This window comes from Urocitellus parryii, chromosome 3, assembly GCF_045843805.1.
Source record: "Urocitellus parryii isolate mUroPar1 chromosome 3, mUroPar1.hap1, whole genome shotgun sequence".
NCBI classification, from domain to species: Eukaryota; Metazoa; Chordata; class Mammalia; order Rodentia; family Sciuridae; genus Urocitellus; species Urocitellus parryii.
The window spans coordinates 95,149,381-95,174,113 of record NC_135533.1 but is presented as its reverse complement, the minus strand read 5'-3'; the positions used below and the strand labels follow the sequence as shown (position 1 = coordinate 95,174,113).

General features: G+C 36.2%; 1 protein-coding gene across 9 annotated transcripts in view; it reads left to right on the top strand.

The window, feature by feature from the left end:
* The window catches only part of Amph (amphiphysin), a 214,772-nt gene that overhangs the window by 164,058 nt on the left and 25,981 nt on the right, over window positions 1-24,733 (top strand). For 4 of the 9 annotated variants that reach the window (XM_077796790.1, XM_026387622.2, XM_077796786.1 and 1 more), the window contains exons 12-17: window positions 5,664-5,780; window positions 10,189-10,212; window positions 12,756-12,779; window positions 15,533-15,565; window positions 19,701-19,757; window positions 24,115-24,240. In XM_077796790.1, coding sequence (XP_077652916.1) covers window positions 5,664-5,780; window positions 10,189-10,212; window positions 12,756-12,779; window positions 15,533-15,565; window positions 19,701-19,757; window positions 24,115-24,240 — 381 coding nt within the window. Of the gene's footprint in view, window positions 1-5,663; window positions 5,781-10,188; window positions 10,213-12,755; window positions 12,780-13,034; window positions 13,533-15,532; window positions 15,566-19,700; window positions 19,758-19,806; window positions 19,812-24,114; window positions 24,250-24,733 lie in introns of all 9 variants that reach the window. The other 5 variants (XM_077796785.1, XM_026387623.2, XM_077796784.1 and 2 more) reach the window with 5 other exon arrangements.

Genomic DNA, 24,733 nt, shown 5'->3' with positions numbered 1-24,733 from the left:
TGGTCTAAATATTTGGGTTTTCCAGAGGTCCTTCTGTTTTCTAAATTAATTGAATTACAGTGGCATTAGAGAACATACTTTGTATAACTTGAATATTTTAAAATTTATTAAGACCTCTTTTGACCTCGCTATTGCTTATCATGTTACATTTCCATGTGCACTTGAAAATAAAGTATATTCTTCTCTTGTTGGATAGAGGATTTTAAAAGTATAATTAGGTCATGTATAGGTCATGGTGTTGTCTAATTTTTTTTAACCTTGATTTTCTCTCTACTTTTTCTTTAAATTACTGAAAGAGGGGTATTATTTTTTTCTTATAAAATTATGTGTTTTTATATTTGTCTTTGCAACTTTTTTTGTTTTTTGTTTTGGGTATTTTGAAGCTCTTTAATTTATAAGTATATTGGAATTGACTGCTTTTTATTTTAGGAAATGTCTTTATTCATGGTTATCTTCTTTAATTTTAAATTTACTTTGTTTGATGTTCATGTAATTCTTCCAAACCTATATCTTTTACCATCCTTTGGCTTTAAGCCTATTTATGTTTCTGCATTTAAGTTAGTTCCTTCTAGAGAGTATTTAAGTGGATCTTTTTTTTTTTATCCAGTTCGATAATCTCCCCCTATTGATTGCATTGTTTAGACCATTTTCCATTCAAGGTGATTATTAATATGGTGAGGCTTAAATCTAATACCTTGATATTTTTTTCTGTTGTCTCCTCTGTTCATTTAGCCCTTCTACCTCTTTTTCTCTATTTTTTGAGGGGGGTTCTTTGAACATTTTTATTATTTTCTTTGTTTATTAACCATAGTTTGTTGTGTTGTTAGTTGTTGCTTTAAGACTTATAGTATGCATCCTAACTATCATAGTGTACCTTCAAATGATGTGACGCCATTTCAGATATAATACAAAGAGAAGAATCTCACAGTGGTATACTTCCAATTCTCTGCTTCTTGTTTTTGTGCTGATTTCATGGTTTTTAGTTTTACCTATTTTATAAAATTCACTTTACTTTGTTATTATTTTTCTTTAAACCCTCAATTATCTTTTAAAGTACAAAACTATACAAAATATCATCTATATTTACCTATTCCATTATCATTTCTGGTGTTTTTCATCCCTTCTGTAGATTTGTATTTCCATTTTTTATCATTTTCTACCTGAGAGATGTCCTTCCACATTAATTTTAATGTGGTTCTGATTGTGATTTATTATTTCTGTTGTGCATCTGGAAAAGTATTAATTTAATTTTTGTTTTTAAAAAGACATTTATTAATTTTTTTCTAATTAGTTACACCTGACAGTTGAATGCATTCTGACACACCACACATAGATAAACTATAACTTCTTAGTGTTCTGGTTGTACATGACATAGGATCATACTGGTCATATATTATCATTTCTTATATTAATTATTATTAATGTCTAATTCATTCTACTATCCTTCCTACTACCATACCCTATCCCCTCACTTTACTCCCCTCTGCCTAGTCCAAAGTACCTCTATTTTTCTATAGCCCCTCACACCTTATTGTGAATTAGCATCCTCATATCAGAGAAAACATTTGGCCTTTGGATTTGGGAGATTGGCTTATTTCACCTAGCATGATGTTCTCCAGTTCTGTCTGTTTACCTGCAAATGCCACAAGTTCATTCTTCTTTAAGGCTGAGTAATATTCCATTGTGAATAAATAGCACAATTTCTTTATCCATTTATCTGTTGAAGTTCACCTAGGTTAGTTCAATAGTTTAGCTATTCTGAATTGAGCTGCTATGTGGCTATTTCACTGTAGTATGCTGATTTTAAGTCCTTTGTGTATAAACCAAGAAGTGGGATACCTGGGTCAAATGGTGGTTCCATTACAAGTTTTCAGAGGAATCTCCATACTGCTTTCCAGATTGGTTGCACCAATTTGCAGTTCCACCACCAATGTGGATCCTTGCCAACATTTATTTTTGCTTGTATTCTTGATAATAGCCATTCTGACTGGAGTGGGATGAGTAATTTTGATTTGCATTTCTCTAATTGCTAGAGATGTCAATTATTTTTATATATTTGATTGATTGTATATCTCCTTCTGAGAAGTATCTGTTTAGTTCCTTAGCTCATTTCTTGATTGGGTTATTTATTTTTTTGATGTTCAGTCTTTTGAGTTCTTTATATATCCTGGAGATGGGTGCTCTATCTCAGGTGCATGTAATAAAGATTTTCTCCCATTCTGTAGGCTCTCTGTTCATGTTATTGTTTCCTGTGCTGAGAAGAAGCTTTATTAGTTTGAATCCATCCCATTTATTGATTGTTGATTTTATTTTTTGCACTTTAGGAGTCTTTTTAAGGCAGTCAGTTTCTAAACTGACATGGTGAAGATTTGGGCCTGCTTTTTCTTCTATTAGACACAGGGTCTTTGACCTAGTGATTAGGTCTTTGATCCACTTTGAGTTGAGTCTCATGAGCGTCAAAGAAAGGGGTTTAAAAAGCATTTTCAAGGAGCATAAAATTTAAGTTGGCAGTGTCTTTCTCTCAGAACTTTAAAGATGTGCTCCATGTCTCTTTGCTTCCATTAATTCTGGTGAGAACTCTTGTGATCTTTTTTTGACTCCTCTCTATGTGATGTGTCTGTTTTTCTTTAGCTCCTTTTAAGCGTTATACCAGCTCACTGGTTTGGGGAAGTTTGATTAGATGGTTCTAAGTGTGCTCCATGTGTCTCATCTTCCTTGGACCAGTGGTAATCTATGGCTGCACATTTCAAAATGAAAACAAAACAACACAAAAATGCAAATTGACCATGCAAGCGCATTTCATTACTTTGCTTACACTATATTGAGTACTACCCAATGGCCAAAGCATAGGGAAATAAAATCCATCTATCATGAGCAAGTCCAGTCATAAGGTTCATGCTCACATTGTATATGTATGTCAGAAGAGGTCCAGTGCTATACAGATAAACTTAGATGTCTCTGTGAGAAGAAGCCTTATGAAACATAGCATAGAAGATTAGTGTAACTTCTAATACATTCCCGTTGGATGGCTTTCCCCCACTGTGGTTTCCATAGCTAATTCCCTTCATAGAAGCACATTCCAGGTCACTTCTTCCAGTCTCTTTTTGGCAAAAAGAGTACTAAAGATCAAGTTCACCAAGAATTTAGAATGTTGGGACCAGGACCACACTAGATAGACTGTAACGATGAGGTAGGTGAAATGCCTGGGAAAGGATTAGTTTTCTCTTGTTGTGTTAAGGGAAATTACATCTCACTATGTTTCAAGACACAATGATGAAGTTGTAGTACTTCTTTGCCCCTTTAAATCATAATATTTTGTAAACAGGCAATCCATTTTTGTCCTTTTTTGAGCTCTATGAAAATATTCTTTGATATATATGTTTTAAGAGATAATTCTCATAATTAAATGGTAAACCTAGTAGAAATTGAGCTTTAAGAAAACAAATGCACATTTTGAAGGCAGTCAAAGAAATACTATGAATATTTGATGACAGTAATTATACAGAGCTATGGCTTTATAGTCATTATGTTGTTATAGAGCTATGTTGTTAATAGTCATTAATAATATTAACATTCATCTAAGTATCTTCTCTATATTATGTAGAGTGCATTTATTGTCTATTACTCATGGTAATTCTACTAGGTATTGTTTCCACTGTTTTATGCATGGAGAAAATAAGTCTCAAAGAAGCTCAGGGAGATGCACATAGCAGGTTGCAAAATTGAGGTGTAAGTACAGATTATCTCAACCAAAGTGTGAGCATAGCCCACTGTAGTGCAATCCTCTTTTCATACATGATCTCTGAATTTTCATTCATGCTTCCTTAAGTATATTATTTAGCCTCATGAAGGAATAAAGGACATATTTGTGTGTCATAAATTTGTATGGTGAACTTGCAGATCCTTGGGGTCCCTGTTTGAGAGATGTGAGATCAGCAGTGGCCCAGAAGGCACTGGAGTCATTGGCGACTTGATGTGGTCCTGCACTGCAGCATAGGAATAGGGCAATAGATGGCCTTGTTCAACCTGTTCTGGTTCCTGCAAGTGGGGACTGATATCAATTCCCACTTGATTTTGTGTAGGGATTATATTAGACAATGCAGATAAAATGCAGTTTGGAGTATATAGTAAAGTCACCATTTTAAAGGCAATAATATTGACATCACTATATTGCACCAAAGTTCATTGACATGGGTGATGTTCAGATACATCAAGTTCTTAGAGCAATGTCTTGAACATTCTTAAGTGTAAGTTAAAATATATAATTTTAATACAAATACAAAAATTGGTGAAAAACAAAAGTAATGCATAATTTGAATACAGGGCAATAGAATTGGCTTTGTGATTATAATTATTATAATTATTTGTGATCATAATTTTTTGTGATTATAATTATTGTAATTATTATAATTATTTGTCCTTACAAAACTTTAAAAAGTATATGATGAGCAATCATGTCGTAAAATGGAAAAGGCTAATAACCTGATATATAAGCAGAGCTTTCCTTTCACAGTGAGTGTGGATATGCTAAACGAACTATCATCTATTGCACCTTCCCCCCAGCTTTTCATCCATTTTTAAGTTTTGAAAAGTTAATGCTCATGACCAATAATAATGGAAATAAAACTATGCTTTAAATATCTTGCACCAAACATTTCTATTTTCATGTAATAATTTACCCATTGGTGTGACCTGTTAATTTCAAGATGACAAAATGTTCAAAAATGAAACTAATCCAATATGAAAAACATTTAATTTGAATTTGTGAGAAAATAACTGCAATTCTCTTCATTGTTGCATAGTTCATGGGTATTATGGCTCAGTTCTACCCTGTACTGTGTAACTTGAGCCTGGGTTAGACAAACTTCAAGCTCTTGTCTTTTGCCTATGTGATGATACCACAAGTAAATGAACAAGTGCTGGTGCTTAATATTTTAGGTTTTTGTTACTATCATAGCAGGACTTTCATCCTGTGTCTTATTTGGCTTACCTCTTTTCTAATCAAGAGTGTTATTGTGGGGATCATTTTGCAGAGAATGTTAGGGGGCATGGCTCTCTCCCAGAGAGTTCTCTTTCTTTTCTCTCTCACTTTCCCTCTCATGTACAAACAGTGGAAACCATAATATGCATGAAGAATGGATCATTTGAAAACTAAATTCAGGGATAGGGCACTCTGAGGGGATGAGGCAGGTGAGATGGGGTCAGCAGTACACATTGGTCTCTTTCCTTGGCTTCATCTAGGAACATCACAACAGAGGGTCACTATAATATGGTATAAGTCTTGACCTATTTTATGTCTTTCTTCATCTTTAACTGTTTGACCTGAGTTCTCTGAGCTAACAGTGAAAGAGATCCCTGCGTCTGAGAAGCATTAGAACACCTCTCAAAGACATTATTTGTTGACTGGACTTTATACTAGACAAAGAACAGGAACTGGAGGCTGAAACATGCCCCATTGTGATCTAGATTAGTCAGGAACAGTTAGTTATTTTCTCTCTCACCACATATGAGTGAATTTAGAATTGTATGGATGAGCCACAAAATGGTAAACTATCAGAGTATGTTTGGGGGAGATAAATAATTATCTTAGAGGATATCTCCATGGGATATATCATGAAGTTGAATCAGGTTAAGATGATTCATTATTGGCTTGGTTTTAACAGAATGAAGTCCCTGAAGTGAAGAAAGAGGAGACTTTACTGGATCTGGACTTTGACCCTTTCAAGCCTGAGGTGGTATCTGCGGGTTCTGCTGGAGTGACCCACTCACCTATGTCTCAGGTATCAAGTGATTTATAGATGTTTGAGGATGATATTTCATAAACCTTCATAAGCTCAATAAAAAACAATGACAGCTGTCTTTTTCAAATTGACTATTATCTTTGATCAGTGTTTTAGTCAGCTTTTTCGCTGCTACAACTAAAAGATTTGACCAGAACAATTTTAGGAGAGGAAAATTTATTTAGGGGCTCATGATTTCAGAGATTTCAATCCATATACAGCAGAATACATTCCTCAGAGCTCAAAGTGAGGCTGAACATCATGGAGGAAGAGTATGGCAGAGGGAAGTGGCTCAGATGATGATCAGGAAGCAGAGAAAGACTCCACTCTCCAGATACAAAATATTTATCTCATAAACACATCCCCAATGAACCGCTAGCTTCAGCCACACTCCACATGCCTCCAGTTACCACTTAGTTAACCCATTAGGGATTAATTCATTGATTAGGTTAAAGCTATAACCCAACCATTTATCCTCCAAACCTTCTTGCATTGTCTCACATGTGAGCTTTTTGGGGACACCACATCTAAACCATAACAATCAATATATATTTCCTGATAGGAAGGGAGGGTATAAAGAGGATCTTATCAATATCAATTATTCTATTTATTTATTTATTTATTTGGTACTATTGATTGAGCCCAGGGCCTTGCATAAGCTAGGTAAATGCTGTACCACTGAGGTATATCCTTGGCCCTCAACATCAATTATTCTCCCTACCTCCCCCTACCATTAGTTTTCTCTTCCCACAGGGCTAGCATAAACATACATTCCTGTTTTCCCAGGAATTATTTCTCACAGAGTAATGAACATTTGCTCTCAAAAGTGTCCAGGCTTCCATGATAATGTTGTATGAGTTCTCCCAATAAAATTTTCATTTTGGCTTTGGGCTTATTATTCTTCTTCCTTTTTTCTCTACTTTATTCATTGCATTTTGCAAGTTAAGGCATATTTGAAATAACCATGAGATTATGACCCAATAGAAAAGTTTTACAGTCTTGAGAGTCTGGACTTAATAGTGTTGTGCTCATCTTCCACCTTGTAGAAATCCCCTTTTGTAATCCTGATTACAGTTTGATCTGAACTAGCCTTCCTTATCCAAATGTATTCTTGCTCATCATTTCTTTGCTCTCAATTCCAATAGTTATTGTAAAAAGATTCTCTGTCAGAGATATTGATAGCAGGTGCTTTGATGACATGCATATGATTCCTCTGGAATATGGTTGGTTTACAATTGTCTATGCTAGTTGAAGGAAATTGACTCAAAATTTGGTGTTTATTGTTTGTTTTTGATGCTGAGGATGAAACCTAGAGTCTCATGCATGTTCAACACATGCTATATCCCTGATATATGCTCCTAGCTCATATATCAATATTTCAGATATTATTGGAGCCTCACATTTGAATTTGGAAAATTCCAAAGATGCTAGAATATACTATAAAGTAATTAATGAAAGTTTATTGTGAAATTAAGACTTAGCTCAATTTACCGGTCATGAAGCTTTATTGGTACTTTACAGTAAACCATTGGGAAACAAATTGTTCAGTATGGACCTAGATAAATAAGGCTTTTCTCTAATCCATGCTCTTTGTTCTAGAATATGATTGGGTATCTAAAGGCCTCCCTATTGTAAAATAATAACAGTAAAATTCTAATATTATAATAGGTAGCCAATTAACTAGGCCAGACACTAACCTTAAATATGTCTTGCAAAATAATGGGTCTCTTGGATAAATATTTTGGGAAGCTGAACCTCTCATAGGAAATTAATAACAATATGCATTAGAATATGAAGGGCACTTAGAAGTCATGCAACTATAAACACACACTTACAGAACTATTTGTTTAACTTAGAGTTTCCCTAATTTGGTTGATAGTAGAACTGCTTTAATCAAAATTTTCTTAACATTCATTGGAATACTCTCTAAAATATATTTTGGGAACAGTTGGAGTAGTAGACCTTAGCAAGTTTGAGGGTTCTACCTGGTGGTCAAGAAAAGTAGAAAACGTATGTCCAGGTAATCACGTACACATCCTTCTCAAAGTTTTGCTGTTGTATGCAGATAGCAGAATTCTTGGGGGCTTCCTCCACCTTACTTGCAAAATTCCTTATTTTTATGGAAGAAGCAAAAGTTTCTGCAGTGGATGCTATACATAGTGGGTGAGATTCCATAGTATTTCTGTCTGTTAATTTAAATCAAGGGAGAAACATCTTTTATATCAACTTATAATTAACCCACAAATTATGCAGCTTTGTGTGAATTTAAGACAGATTTTTTTTTTTAAGGATCTCACTATCTTGCCCATGCTGGCCTAGAACTCCTAGGCTCAAGTGATTCTCCTCCCTCAGCCTCCCAAGTTCTGGGACTACAGATGTACACTACCATTCTCTGCTTAAAGGGTTCTCTCAGAATGAAACAAACAAAAATCCCCACTTTGATTATATATTCAAAGTCCTTGTTCTAAAGGAAACACTCTGTGGGCAGGGCAAACTCTGTGTGTGTCCCTGGAGTCTTTCCTTGGGGCCTGGTAATAAATTTCTCTGGTCTCCTGGGGGCTGCAATTGAGTCATCTCACTGCAGAGTAGTCTTCTTGTCCAGCTCCAATCACATCTCTTCTCTTTCCCTAAAGAAGAAATGCTTAGGCTGAGTGACAGTAAGCCCAAGGCAGTTAGACTCTGCGGGCCTTCCTTCTACTTTACTCAACTTTATCTTCTTTACCCATTGCTGACCTCTTGTTTTCAACTGATGTTCTTGCTGCTAGCAGAACACCTCATTTTGTGATCTCTGCAATGTCCATGTGAGCTAACACATCCTTTCATGATCCTGAGGAGTGATAAGCATGGTGTTTCCTATTGCTGCCTTTCTTTGCAGAAAACACTGGTGCTGTCTGCAATATGCAGAGATGTGTACTGTCTTACATGGTTTATACTTCTTCAGGACCTGTGAAGCAAGGGAGCAGGAACCATCTGTACAATCAGAAAATGCATATTAGATAAAACAGGAGTCCATGTACAAAAAGAGTGTGCCTTCGAATGGAGAGATTCTACTCTGCTGTCTCTTTTTCTATGAGATAGTTTTAAGCCAGAGAAAAATGAAGCTGCATAAAGATAGAGGGCAGGCAGCTCAGTGCAGTTAAACTGAGCCCAGGCCAAGTGTGTTATGTGCATGGTATGGGGGAATCAGTTAGAAACACAGGATCTACTCTCTATTGTACGGAATCCAAATGAAACATCTGTAATCTCCTTTGGAAACCATGAGTTAAAGTGGGAGTGCCAGGCTTTCTAGATTTCTGTTCACATTTAGTGATCTCAAACAAGAGGGTGAACATGAATCTGGCCTCAAAAACACAGATATGAAGGAATGTGGCTTCAGCAGTGATTCTCAATCACAAAGGAAATAAGAAAGAAAGATATTCCCTAGTCTTCCCACCCACAGTGGAAGTCACTTAAACTATCTGGATTCAATCCTCAGGATCAATAGACTTTATAATTGAAATTTCACTAGTAAGTGTAATTTGCTCCTATGTCCTCGTGGGCACCCTGGTAATTTACATGATTACTAATTATTTTAGCTGTGTGTTATCTAATTTAGCAAATTGAAGAACTACTTTTCTGGGATTTATTTGCCATCAAAATGATCATAATATATCCTATTGAATGTGATGGAGGAATAGCATTAGCAGTGATTAAGATCTCTATTTCTTTTTCATTTTTTAAAGAGAGAGAGAGAGAGAGAGAGAGAGAGAGAGAGAGAGAGAGAGAGAGAGAGAATTTTTTTAATATTTATTTTTTAGTTTTCGGTGGACACAACATCTTTGTTTGTATGTGGTGCTGAGGATCGAACCCAGGCAGGCAATCGAGCTACCGCTTGAGCCACATCCCCAGCCCAAGATCTCTATTTCTTTAATGATGTGATAATTAGTCTCTATTATCTGGACACCTTGTTTATTTTAATGGTGTGAGTGCGTGTGTGTGTGTGTGTGTGTGTGTGTGTGTATGTGTGTATTAAAGTAACCCCATTCATCATATTTCACCTATAGTTTTCTACTTACACAGCAAAAGGCAGATTGGTTAGAATTTTGTTATCCAATATGGTATCTACTGGCCACATGTGATGAGTTAAACTTAAGTAAAATTATGTAAAATTTCAAACTAGTTTATGTACATCAGCATATTTCAAGTGCCCAAGAGTCACATGTGATTAGTGGAAAACATATTGGATAGCAAAGATATGGAGCAGTTCCTTTATAAAAGAAGTTCTGTGAACAGTGCTTTACCATATGCTTAAAAAAAGTGTGCAATTTCAAGAACTTTGATCACCTTTCTGTATTTGTCTTTACATATGTATTTTTTTCAGATGCTTATAATTTATATACTAATAATATTTTTGTATGTTTCCTTTCAGACATTACCCTGGGACTTATGGACGGTAAGACCTTTAATAACTCAATGTATCTTTTTTTAATTTAAGTTTTTAATTAGACAGTGGAATGCATTTATACACTTTGATTTATCATACATAGATGGGATATAATGCCTCATTTTTCTGAGTGTACATATTGTAGAATCTTATTGGTCATGCAGACACATATATACATAAAGTAATAATGTCTGTTTCATTCTACTATCCTTCCTATCCCCACATCCCATCCCCTCTCCTCTCTTCACTTTTACCTAATTTAAGATAATGCTTTTCTTCTCTAGTGCCCCCTGCCTCATTGTGAATTAGCATCCACATATTAGAGAAAACATTCAGCCTTTGGTTTTTTGGGATTGGCTTATTTAACTTAGCATGATATTCTACAACTCCATCCATTTACTGGCAAATGCCATGATGATGTATAAAAATTTGGAAATCTTATTACATTTTATTTCACTTGTGATGGAAGGAAGATCCTTATATATTGATAGCATATTCCCCTAGGATAATCTTTAGCTCTCAACACTTCTGTGTATATCAGGAACCTAGAGATCCTGGGAGCCAAAAGTGTTTCAGTGGTCCCAGCTGCTGGATCACTAGGGGTCAAGAATGTGATGTTGTATCCATTTGCTTTTCCTGTGGACCTTGCTGGCCAGAGGAGCAAGTGTAATGAAAGGCATGCACACATGTGGTTGCTTTCAAATAGAATATAGGTCAAGTGTGGATGGGAAAATGCAAGGTGATAGGAAACATTTTTTTTCCATTGTTATATTTCATGAAGCTTGGTTAATAACATTTTAAGCTCTAGATCCACACTACTCTGGATTTGACTCCTAACCCTGTACTTACAATCTTGTGACTCTGAGCAATTTCTAAAACTCTCCAAGCCTCTGGTTTTGTCATCTGTAAAATAAGGATAATGACACCAACCTGAGAGGTTTGTGAGAGAATTAAATAATAATATATTTGTAGAGTGTTTAGCCCTTTCGGTGGTGGTTTGTATCAATAAAAGTAGATATTATTCCTGATGGTGTTTACTCCATTAATCTGATGTTCAAGGATGAGTATTTCCATAATTTAGAGTTGAGGAAGAGATTAGAACAGAGTTTTGTGGTGCTACATTAGTACCATGAAATTAGGAGACCAGTGGCACCTGTATCAAGCCTGGAATTTCTTAGGGAATGCCTTTGTCTCAGAAAAACTCTGCTTATGTGGTCTTAAGAACCCAACTTGAGTTTCATGTTTTCTTTCTTTTTTTTTTTTTTTTTCCTTAGTGGGTCTTGTGTTATGAAATGACATTGTTACTTTTTCCCCTTCAAAGAATGATGGTCATCCTCTTCCTTTCTGGAGCATCAGGTTTATACTGCATTCTTTTTTTTTTTTTTTTTTTTTGAGAGAGTGAGAGAGGAGAGAGAGAGAGAGAGAGAGAGAGAGAGAGAGAGAGAGAGAGAGAGAGAATTTTTTTTTAATATTTATTTTATTTAGTTCTCGGCGGACACAACATCTTTGTTGGTATGTGGTGCCGAGGATCGAACCCGGGCCGCACGCATGCCAGGCGAGCGCGCTACCGCTTGAGCCACATCCCCAGCCCTATACTGCATTCTTTAGCATTTTTGGAGCATCAGGGAAAGCTCTCAAGAGAAGAGCTAAAGCTATCAGTTGAAAGGTTGAAACCACCTGTGACTAAGTTATATTTTTTTGTAGTGAGTTGGTTTTACTTGATGGATGGGTTGACATTCAGGGTGTTTGAATTCTAGCCTCAACTCTATATTAATTTTCTTGGAGATTAAGGGAACAATGCAGAGTCTTTAGTCCTTTTTTTTATTCCCATATTTCATACCTTTAGTTGAAGTTGTAAAGAAGTTTTCTTCCCTAGCTGGGAGGGGTATGGTGAGGAGGAAGGTATTATATAAAAGGAGCTTCTGACTATTTCAGAGGACAAACTTCTTAGGAATAGTAAGAATGCACGATGAACATAATTGCTCATAGTTCTTAATCTTTTCAACATCCCAGGGATTTTTCCTTGTGTGCAGAAAATGACTTCTGGGTCCAGGGAAGAACATCAGGAGAGTCCCTCAGGGAGTCACAGTAGTTAATATCAGATCATTCTCCATCCATAAACCTACCTCAAAAGGTGAAACCAAGTGAAAGATGAGTTTGGGGAAGATTTTCTTCAGATAACTGTGTCAGAGTATATGATACTCTGTAATTTCTTGACCTCGAGTGCTTGATCTTTATTCTAGTGTTCTCAGACTTGCTTGTTTATTTGAAATTTTGCATTTCAGAGTCTGCTACAGCTGAAGTAATGGACCAGCTATAAAACATCCTTGCTAATGCTGAAAAAACCACAGAGACTTTGTGTTTCAATTATACTTTTTCCACAGAAGTCTTAACTTTAGAACAAATCTTTTCTTCTGTGAAATCAGTTGTCAAATTGAATCCCAAACCAAAAAAAGCAATAGCCTTCAGCAGAATATAGTTTCTAAATAGCATAAGATTTTAATTTGCCAGTGAATTTTTCCCCTTCTTCTTCTTCTTTTTAATGCATACAGACAAGCACTGATCTGGTACAGCCGGTAAGTAAATATCCAGAAAATTCTGGAATTTAAAATATTTAACATTGTTTATATACGAGGTGAATTTTAGAATGAACTTTTTTTCCCCATGGAATTTCTAGTCATAGGTTTAACCTTAAGTCAACTAATTTAAACACTTTCTAGTTGTTTAACTGGTGCTACCCTAATGAAGAGCTTTGTGTTTCTCATCAAATCTTACCATGGTCTATTTCATCTTATGTTTTCTTTTTCTTTGCTTTTCTGCATATTTTAAAGACTGACTCTTCAAAAAGTCTTTCCCTGTGTAACCAGATCATGGAGGAAACTCCAGACAGTGGGTTGGCTGAAGAAATTCAAAGATGTCAAAATGACATAGTTGCATTTACTTGGGGCCCTGATGCTAGTACAGACAGTGTCAGCCAGGAAATTAACCCACGTATGACTCAAGAAGACTTTGCATGTCTCTCTGAAGCAGAGAAAGACATGGGATTATCCACCATAACACTTTCTTCTGCTGACTGGTCCACTGTAGCCAAACAGGGTGAGCATGTCCTGGGGCCAGCCCCTCCAGGTGGAAATGAACCGCTGTCCCCAAAGCCCGTGAACAGGGCTGGAATTACCATTGCTGCTACTATGGAGATGGAACAGCCACATGAATTACTTGATGCAGAGATGCCAGCCATGGAAATAGCTGGCCTGCTCAAAGAAGGTCATGAAGATGTTAAAAAGTCAAATGAAGAAAAAGAGAAACAGAAGATAGAAGATTCTGTTTGGGCAGGTGTGGAGACATGTCAGCAGGTAGACACTGGAACTGTTGATAACAAGGCAGTAAATGATACAGAGGAATTTGAAGAAAAAGAACAGGAAAGTACAGGAAACAAAGCAATAGATTATCCCCAAACAATAGCAGAGCAGGAGCAGGAGGCCTTCAAAATTAGTGAAATGGAAACTATGAAAGATCTAAGAGTGAGTTGTAAGGAAAGTGTAAAAACCTATGAAAATTATTTTGAGAAAACTGACCTATTAGAAAATGACATGAAAGAAGTAGATATGAAAGACGAATTTGGTAACAGAGACCAAGGGCCACATGATGGGTTTCAAGTAATAATCAATAATTGTGAAAATACAGAAGATTCTGAAGCTAAACCTGCCAATCATGCAGATAACTTGACTCTACCTCTCCTCCGGACCAACTCTGTATCTAATATTGAAGATGCTGGTCCAGAGGGATGGGATTTAACTAGAAAAGACATACAGAATAATTTAATAAACCCTTCCAACCATGCGATGATATATTACCCAGCACAGGACAGGGCAGATGTTAAAGAAATTCAGAGTGAGAATATGTTAAATACTCCTGGGTATGACAGGGATAGCAATCAGGATGTTGTTTTATCAACAAAAGTGTCAGTTCAGTCTGGGATGAGTCTTAATTATTCCCTGAAAACTGATGCAAACAAAAGAGATCAGTATTCATCTGAGGGAAAAGATTCATTAATAGAAGGGTCGGAAAGCACAACAACTGAGAGATATAGTTGTTCCATTAACTTGCCAAGAATAGCAAACACAGATCCAGGTCAAATCTGTCAGCCAACCTTAAATTCTTCAGTGAATAATATGGATGTACCAGAATTCCCTGGGATACCAGATAGCCAAGCAAGTGGATTTACCAATTGTCTGGATTCTAACAACCACCAGCCTGTAAGAGATATGAGATCCATAGATAATTGCTGGGAACATTTAAATGTGGTTGAGACTAAAACAGATGTAAGTGGGGAACAAGCCATTGCTAGCTGCCCAGAACAGAGTCAGGAGATAGCTAGACCTTTGGTTCTGGGAACCTCCTGGAACGCTAGCACTGAGAGTTCTGATGGTTCCCAAGACAATGACATCAACAACTCAGATTTATCTGAAGATGAAATTGCTAACCAGAGATATGGATTGTTGTACCAAGAAATAGAGGCTGATAAAGACGAGGTACTTACCCCAGTATGTAGCATAGACTAGCCAAAGACTTCTGTAGGATCCGTTTTTCCTAATGTCTCTTACCTACTTCATTATCCATCACTATCTGCTTGGAGGTCTAATTGATCTCTTGGACAGATTGTCATGTACCTCTTCAAATCTGTGCAAACCAATCACAAATAGGTTGACCAAAAAAAAAAAAAAATTCTCCCAAAGCAGAATAACTACTATTGAGAATTGATAAGAATCTTTTCTTACCATTCCATTCTCTGAGTCCATTATTTCTACTTTCATTTTTACTTAGTAGTAAAAATGAGCTAAGTCACAAGCAGTACAAATTTGCTTACTATTTCTGAAGTGGTTCTACTCTAATAAGAACACAGGAAATGTTTCTACCCAGGCCCATTGAAATTGTCCCATAATTGCTGTTCATTAAAAAGATGGATTATAGAAATGATTGAAAAGCTCCATCTGGATTTTAGGTACATCCTAGAAAGAGAGCTATTTAACCCCTCATGGTTCTTCTCTGTAATCATCTTCTCATTATTATTAAGAAAGTCAGTTTTCCTTAGCACTGAGCCACATCCCAACAATAATTGTAAAATTAATCTTTCATTTTTTGTCAGCCTATTTAAAATAATACAGCATGGTCTTTTACATTTCCTCAGCACTTTCATGCACAGCAACCTTTTGTATTATTTTAAAATGTGTGGTAGTTATTATTCTCTGACTTGTCTAATGGTCATTTACTAATCTTATCAAAGTGATGGGAAAAAAAATAACACACTCTGATTTCCATTTCTGTCTAGGCTTCCGGTGGTTCATTTAATGGATTTACCCAGGTAAGGAATCTGTTTTCTAACAAGATCTATCTGTTGAGAATGCTGCCAGTTTTTTCAATGTGACTCTATGCCACTGGTTGAATATAATGAAGAGCATCAGAACAAAATTTGACCCCACTATTTACAGATGGAGTAATGGAGACATAATAATTAGCAACACTGTAGGAGTATTATGATGAGATATGAATACAGGGCACTAGCCCGGCATACGCTAAGTTCTCTATGACTTCAGCTAGCTAATACTTGTGTTTTTAGTTATAGTGTGAACTTTTACTTTTTGCTGATTGATCTGTTAGTAATTAGAATTTGTCTTGATCTGAGAGATCCCCTGAATTCAGCTGCTGGAAAAGAGTAAAGGGGATTGTTTTGAACTAAGGAGATGGGTCTTTAGAAAATATCAGACTATTTTAGGAGCCTTCTTCTAAGATTTCATAGAGGAGCCACACAAAATTCATACATAGAGCCTTCCCTCTTCATGCTTCTTCAGCAAAACGCCATTGGAAGATCAGAAACCACGTATTGACTTTGTCCAACAAGGCAGCATTTTTCTTGGGAGTCTGAGAAGGAGGAGCCACAAGATGGACTGTCCCATCCTCTTTATAGGTCCCAGGGGATAGCCAGGTGTAATCCATATAAAAGGCAGGCCTTGTGGCTATCAAGCTCCTGGTTTTGATTCTGACAACCTATTGAAGTATGACCTCAAATAGGCTTGTCTGTGATGAATGCTTCATGTCAAAATGTAAGACATGCACATTTTCTAATAATTTTAGCATTTAGAATTATCTAACACATTCATAATATATTCATAAATTTAATTCTCCTTTTAAGTTTTTCACTATTGTTCCCCATGTTACTTATAAAAAGATTAGACCCACTCCTGTATCCAAATAGAGATACACATAATCACAAAGACAGGTGACACAATGCATCTCTTTCATCTTCAGAAACCTCTTTTGAAAGGTTTCATCTCAGGGATCATTATTCTTTCCTTATTGTTTCAAGTTTATATTTCTAACGGTTATTAATGCACATAATTTTAATAGTAATGAAGTTTTATGCAGGTTTCCATTTTAAAACTTCCGACTATCATGCGTCCATTTCTTGTTTCCTAGAAGTATATATATTTTCATCTCTTTTTTATTTAACACATTCTATAGTTTTACCCTGTTATCAGTGCATGTGATGTTCTTAATGCTACATCCTTATTTCTAAAGCAGTATCTATTGACTCAATCTCTAGAAGGTAAGAAATTACAGTGTGTTCTCCTCCTACCTCCAAGTTCTCTTCTGCATCTTCCTCTGATGGAGTTCCTTCATAGTCATACAGTCATTTTGTGGCAATATTTTAGTGACATAAGTGCTAACAGCCAAGTCATGAAGTTTACATTTCCATTTTATGACAATTTTTGTTTTGTTTTGTTTTGCTTTAGAGGATAATTGTGAATCTTGTAAGTTTGGGTATTGATTGGTTTGCTTAGGCTTCTAGGTGCCAGGGGAACCCCCTACTCTAGAACTATAGAAACCTTTTCTCATTTTGTTGAACTATTGGATATGGAAGCAGTATCATCTTCTTGAAGAAATTAACTCTCCTTCTGGGGCTCTCTGTAGTTGGAGCTGTGTACTCTGAGCCTATAACCTGCTGTTCACCCATGATGTTTATCCCAGGATTACCTTCATCCCTCTGGGCTGTCCATTTCCTGCTTTCTGGATGCAAATCACCCTTATTTGTGGTTTAATCCCTCATTTGCATACAGCACATCCTCCAGTAACTTCTCAAGGCAATGTCTGTAGGAGGTATAATCATGACTCTACACATCTGAAAATGTCTTCATATACCTAATGAACTGTTAGTTTTGATATTATATGAAACGTTGTAAATTGATTTTCCTTTAGAATTTTAAAGCTATTCCTCCACTCAGTTCTAACTCTTAAATGTTGCCTTTGAAAAGCATATTATGATTCTTGAAATTTTGTAAGAAACTTTCTCTCTCTTTCCTTCCCCACATTCCTCTCTACGCACCTTCCTTCTCTCTCTCTCTCTCTCTCTCTCTCTCTCTCTCTCTCTCTCTCTCTCTCTCTCTCTCTCTTTCTCTGGAGCAGTAGAATTTTCTTTTAAGCTCAGTGTTTCTTAAATTTTACAAGGATGGGTTATGATCTGAGTCTCTTTTCATTCATTGTACTAGATCCTTTTAATCCAAAAATTTGTATCTTTGGGTTTAGGGGAATTCTGAAGTTAATTTTTTTCACTGATGTTTCTCTTTTGGTTTTCTTTTTCTTTCATTCTTCAATGCTTCTCCTTTTCATATGATATCTTCCTGAACCAGTCCAATTACCCTTTTCTTCTCATTTACTTTTATCCTCTTTCTCTGCTTTCCACCTCTTCCAACAGATCTTTCATCCTGTACGTTTCTCATTTTCCAAGAGCTCTATTTGTTCTTGGATATTCGTTCTTCAATAGCATCCTCTTCTTGTATTATGAATGCCACATCTTCCATTTTATTTCTGAGGATATTAGTAACCATTTTTGTAGCTATATTTTTTTGCATGAAGTCTTTGTTTCTTCCACTTGCATTTTTTTAAAATTCAGTTTTTCTTTTTCATTTTTGAGGCTTTTCTCAAATCTCTGGAATCTTGACTGAATACACATATTTAATGGATGATAAGAAACTGAGTAGAAAATTGTATAGGTTGGTAGGCCTCATTGACTATGGGCATTGTTGTAGGACATTCTAGCTCACATTTTCTGTTGAGAGCTCCTAATGTCAGATTTTTTAGAATTTTTATTTTAAGCTGGTCAGACTCCTTAGGCAAGACTCCTATGGTCTCCTGTTTTGAGGAGTACAAGCCTGGCTGTACTGTAACCGAAGACACATGTTCTCAATACTTATTATATAAATGCTCACTTATTCTTTCTACTTTCCTAATATACCCCTGTGTCTCCCAGCCCAGAACCCCACTGTTTCAGTCTCAGCAGAAAGTTTTCTGCTGGATAGGAAGGCTCATGCTGTGTTTTCAGAATAGGTAAGAGTATTTTGAGACTTAGTCACTTAATTTTTTTTTTTTTTTAGTTGTAGATGAACACAATACTTTTACTTCATTTATCTATTTTTGTGTGGTGCTGTAGATCAAACCCAATGCCTCATATATGCTAGGAAGCACTCTACCACTGAACTACAGCCCCAGTCTTTGGTTACTTTTTGATAGACATTCAACCAGTTCCCCTGTCTTGAGCAGCCCCTCTGCCTCCTATTTCCCTTGGTTATCTACACTTTGAATCCTTGATCCTTTGGGAGCAATGAATTGGGTTGATTTGTGACATTTCTACCATCATCTTTCAACACAAATCATTTTGGATCCACCAAGTTACTTAGTGCTTATTCAATGGCTTTCCAAATCAAATTTTGTTAATTATCTTTCTTCCCATTCTTCTCATCCTTGTGTTGTAATGCCTTTTAAAAAAATATCCCTTTATAGTAGTTTAGATTCTGTAGGTAACAAAATTATATTACACATGTTCAAATGACCATCTTTAACCAAAGTCTTTGACTCCTCTTTTCTGTGGGGAGCCCCTGATGTCAGATTCTTCAGGCATATTTTTTCCCTTGAGATGGTGAGATTGTCTGGGAAAGACTCTTTGGTCTCCCATCCAGAAGGTACAGAGCTTGGCTACCAGTACAATGGGAGATGAGCCTTGTATCAGAGACCATTATTCCTTATGATTTCTTCCAGCTTGAAGTTTCAGATCAATGAAAATATTTTTAAAATGTTTTAAATTATAACACATAAATAACCCTTCCAGTTAAGTGATATAGTGAGAGTGCATTGCCATCATTTTTAAAAGCTTGAAGGTTAATTTCAGGTGCAAAGCTATTAACTTCTAATTTGGTGTCAACATCCAGAAGAGAATCTATGCAAGAAAGATGCCCCCAAAGCCAGTGCCCTTTGCTTTTATGACTCTCACAATGTACTGTTAACCAAGATTTATATTTAGAATAACTCCTGTTAATGTTTAATTTTCATTTTTGTTTCAGTGATTTTAAAAAGGGACCTTTAAAACTTAGAAATGTATTCATCAACACAATTGACAAGAGCTAATTTAAATATCTTTTAAAGTATTGTTTTTTCCCCATTTTCAGCCCCAGGATACTTCATTATTTACAATACAGACAGATCAGAGTGTGATTGGCGGCTTGGTAAGTTGATGTGTGTCTGTATCTTTGGGAAGTTGTCAGATACCACCAGATGTGGTAATGCTAATATAAACTGATCATTCTGGTTTGTCTAGAGTTTGAATATCTAGAATGTGATTTCTGCAGCTCCCTCTTTTGTAGAAATCAGGACGGAACACATCTATAAAATTTTACTGTGATTTTGAGTTTGTTTACTCATATTTATAAAAGGCACAGTGTTTCTAGCAAAAACCAAAGTCTTTTCGTTATAGGCCTCAGTGGAGAACAGTGGATCCATCAAGGATGTGAATATTTCCATGTAATTGGAACTTCAGCTACAGGATTGGACATGAATTTGCTTTAAGAATTTATGCTTCAAAATTCTTCTTATTATTATTTTTTTATTTTGGAAATAAGAGCACCCTGCTTCTCATCTCATCCCTTCATCTTGTGAGTTATAGAAAGAAGGAATGTAGAGTGTGGAGTTGTGGTTCCTAATTCAATGAAAAATAAGAGTAGAGAAATCTTAGGGAATGAGCAGGAGGCAGAAAGGGTTAGACTTGGCATTAAAGAGATTCTTCTCTAAGATTGGTGTTGCAGTTACCATGGGAAGCCTTTTCAGAAGCATCTTACCAGAAAGCTGAATGAGGAGACTTTGAGACATGTGATTTGTGAGCTTGACACTGCTGCATTACAGAAGACTTTGTCTCTGTGAGGGTTAGTTCATGAGGATTATTTGCAACACTATGATTTTCCCATGTACATAATGTATGATTATCCCAGCTTCCACCTTTTTCTCTGGAAACTTGGAATTAAGTTTAAGTAGAATGAATTTTTCATTTTAGACTATTTCAATTTTAAGATGGGAATTCTGTTCTAGACATTTGTCTTAAAGGTTAATTTGAGAGTTTTGCAAGACAAGTGTGTCTCTACTACCTTGCTAGAAGATTGTTATACTTTTTTTTTCTCCTGCCACGACCAAGTTAAATCTCTACGGCCTGCAAATAAATATTTGGATGCTTCCAAAAGAAATTATATGGTGTCAGTTTTGGAGTCAGAGAGACTCATTCTTCATGTTCATTGATGAATCTCAGCCAGGGTAATGGAGATGAAGGATGAGATTTTTAACTATCAATTGTGAATTGTTTAAGAAAAATTGAGAAATCCTAGCATAAAAACCAAAGACAATTGGTTAGAATTAAAGTGACACTATGACTTTGATGAAGAAGATCCAGGCCCAGAATCCTATGGCTTTTAAATTTCTTTGAACATCTCCCTGTCCTCAGTTAGTTGTAGGAGCTTTCATGCCTGCCCTTCTCCATATATCTTCTCTGAAACAGACACCATGCCTCTTCTTTCCCTTGGGAACTTAGCTTCTCCTTCCCAGCAATAGAGGTGCTGCTAACACTATGAAATCACAGTAATCCTATGTTTCTCAGTGTATTGTGATTATACAGGATCTTTTTAGGAGCAGGAAAACTCCCTAAAAATAATGTTTCATTGACTGTTCTGAGAAGGTAGGCTTGAAAACTAGTACTCAGCTATGCATCTCCCAGCCTGCATCTCATGGCCCCACATATCATCCCTAAAGTACAAGATGAAACCCTTTTGAACCCGAAAACCTTGCTCAGGGCTCAGAGCTTCCCCAAGGCCCTTTGCAATTCTCTCTAAAATAGCTCTCCCAAGATCTGAGAAGGTAGGCGCCATATTGAATTGTGAATACTCTTAATTCATTCTTCCATACCATCTTCTCTGCCTCTGCATTGACCTGGCTTCATCTTATCACAGAGGACTCCAGAACCTGCACAACAAGGCCACACTATCAATTTTACTCTAAGGGAAGCATTCCATTTTTGAACCCCAGACAAAACCATTGTAGCATTCTGCGGCCACCAATATATTTAAATGGTCTCTCTAGTCTCTGAATGTATAGTGACTGCTACTTCAGCTAATAGGAAATCATTACTAGCACTCCCAAATAGTTTACCATGATATTAAGTCATTAGCAGCATCTGTCAAGAGAGATATCCTGTAGAAAAAAAAAAAAAGAGGAGGGTAGGGTTGAGGCAGGGCACAATTCCTGTAGAACTATTTAGATCTTTCCACAAGATGTTGCTTACAATTTATATTTGTTTTTCTCTCTATCCTGACAGAATATCTACAGATCTTATGCTACCTTAAAAGAAATAGAAGACACATCTATTTCTAAATTAGAATAGCAGATTTTATGGGCAATCATGCTTCATTCTTACTTATCATTCAGTGAGCTACATTTATCTCCTTTTGATTTAAGTTGCAATGTCATAATATTTGGTATGATATGATAATATGGTAAAATGTGTTGTGGCTTAAGAGGACATAATCAGACCTATATCCTCTGTACGGCCATTACATTGTTAAATTTCAGCAAGCAAATGCAATTAGACTTATTTATAAAGTCACCTTAGTTATTCTTGCTACAGCATACAGTTTCCGAATTTTCTCAGACTTCTAGAAACCCAAACTCTGATGCAAACAACTGTTTTGCATTTTAAATTATCCTTGCATTTCTTTAAATATAGAATGATAAATGTATTTGACTCGTACTTTGAAACTTCTCTTGGCTTCAAATCTGCCTTCAGACTTCCTCCACAGCATAGACTCACCTGCCAGGGAATAGCACCTGCCCAGGGAATTCTATGTGCTTTGTCAAATAGCCCTTTATGTCCTCCATTGTGTAGGTCATTTGATACCACCCTCTGGAGAAAATTACCTTGACTTCCCAGGTGGAAATATCATATCCTGAACCTTTATAGCATCTGCTATGAAAACTTGTTCCATTATGAAGATAATTCTGTTTGAACAATAAAAGTGAAGTCTTTTCTCATAAAGAACACCTGAGATCATATTAGAGTAAATTCTATCTCACTCTTTCTTAAAAATTGTGTCAGACCATCTCTTAAAGGTTATAAAAGCCTATAAAAATATCGAATCTCTGCATACTTGTCTACCAATGTGTCTATTAATTTTACTGTCCTTTGAAAAGATCAGTGGTGTGGTCAAGGCATGCATCACAATAAATGGTTTGGTGGAGGGCATAAAAAATGTAATTTATATATTTATCCAACACTAGGCAATTCATCATTTATTTTATATAACCTCAGCATAAGTTTTCTTGTAACTTCTCCACGAAACTTGTCATGGGCACTGACTTAGGTAAACATACAAGAGAAATAGATGTAGCTTTTGGTTACTTAAGTTGAGAATCTCTTAGAACTTAACTGATTTCTCCAAAGTATTAACTAGAGTCTTATTACTATTCTTGGAACATAATTTAAAATTTTTTTTTGCAGTTTAAATGGAAAAGTTCTGATGGAAAAAGATCTTAATCACCCCTCTAGTGTTAATTTATTTAGTGAAATGGTCATGCTAGATAAATGTTTATTACATTAATGACAAAGAGAGAATATTGGCAGTAGCTGTGGTGATATACATTAGCTATGGCATTTTTAATGGTCTGTTGTTATTTTATAGGGTTAATTTTAAAACAAAAAGTCTTGAGCTAAGAGATGCCAGAGATCTGATTCAGTATATAATTAGAATTAAGATGATACGTATGTATAGAAGTCTCATGGGGAATGAAAAGACCTCACCTCACCACACAATTAAAAAGATCAAATTGATACCATGGAAAGTACTGCTCTGTGGTTTTTGAAGAATTAGTTTATTGTATGAATTAAATGGATTGTGAAGGATTTTGTCAGAGAGAGAAGGGAAAGAGGGATTATTTTAGAAATTTACAACAGACAAACAAAATATTTATAGTTGTACTTCAAGCAGCCATGAGGCTAGGCCTGCTGTCCCCTAGCTTTGGAGATGGCATCCTAACTTCATAGTGACCTATAGAATCGAATGAATACATTTTAATCTAAATATGGGGATGGCCCCTCACTTTTTTTTTTTTGTACAATACATGTTAACAGCATTAAAAGATCCCAGAATTGTGTTCCCTGAAATTTCTTCCTCACTCCTCTCAACAAGCAAATATGGGCCCTCCTAGGGTTTCTCTGTCTCTCCTCTAAATAGCAGAAAGTATCATTTTAAGAACTTTTTATAGCTGTCAAAAAGAAATGAGTAGCCAAAATTGTGGTGTTTGCCTGACTTCAATGAAATGCATGTAGTTCTTGGTGATGGAAACAGAGAAGCTTAACAAGATTCATTTCTGTAATGGTCCGTTATGCCAAATGGGAGGGATTTTTATCTGTTTCCAGCACGGATTTAATGAAGTTACTAGCTACCTATAGGATGACAAAAAAAAAAAACTTTATTATCTAATATTCTATAATGTTAACTATTGACATGTTGAATCTTTTTCCTCTAACCCCAAAACAAACAATCCAAGGCTGAATCTGAACCGGCTCCACCCTCAGAGCCAAAAGCAGAGGAACCTCCTGCTGCTGCTGCACCTGCTGTCGGGCTGGACCTTGGACTGGAAACTAGGGCTGAGGAGCCAGTGGAGGAGGCAGTGGTGAGAGCAGTCTTTCTTTCCCATCCATCCACCTTGCTGCCATCACCTTGCTCATCTCCTGACCCTGTGTATCGCTTCCCATCCATGCCTCACTTTGTCCAAACAAGTTTCCTATCTGTCATGGTTCCCCCAGTTCAAGTAGCCTTTGTTACTTTGACAATGAAACTACATGCCTTTTCATTTTATTAAAAACAGGAAGATACCCAGAGAGCTGAAAGGCAGGGTGGAGAGAAGCAGAAAACTGCAGTGTTGCCACAGGCATAACTCTTTAAGAAGGGCACCTTGATTCTTTCCGATACTCTCCCTTTTGTGATATTACTTGCAGGGAATCAGACCTGTCAATTCAGTGCTCCACCTATGATGGCTGGAGACCCATCCTTAACTAGGGACCAACTTATATGTGATAAAAATAAGAGTAATAACTTTACAGATTGTGTGATCACACTAATTGCATATAATGTTAGTTTTGTATGTTGGTAAAGGCACAGTGAGG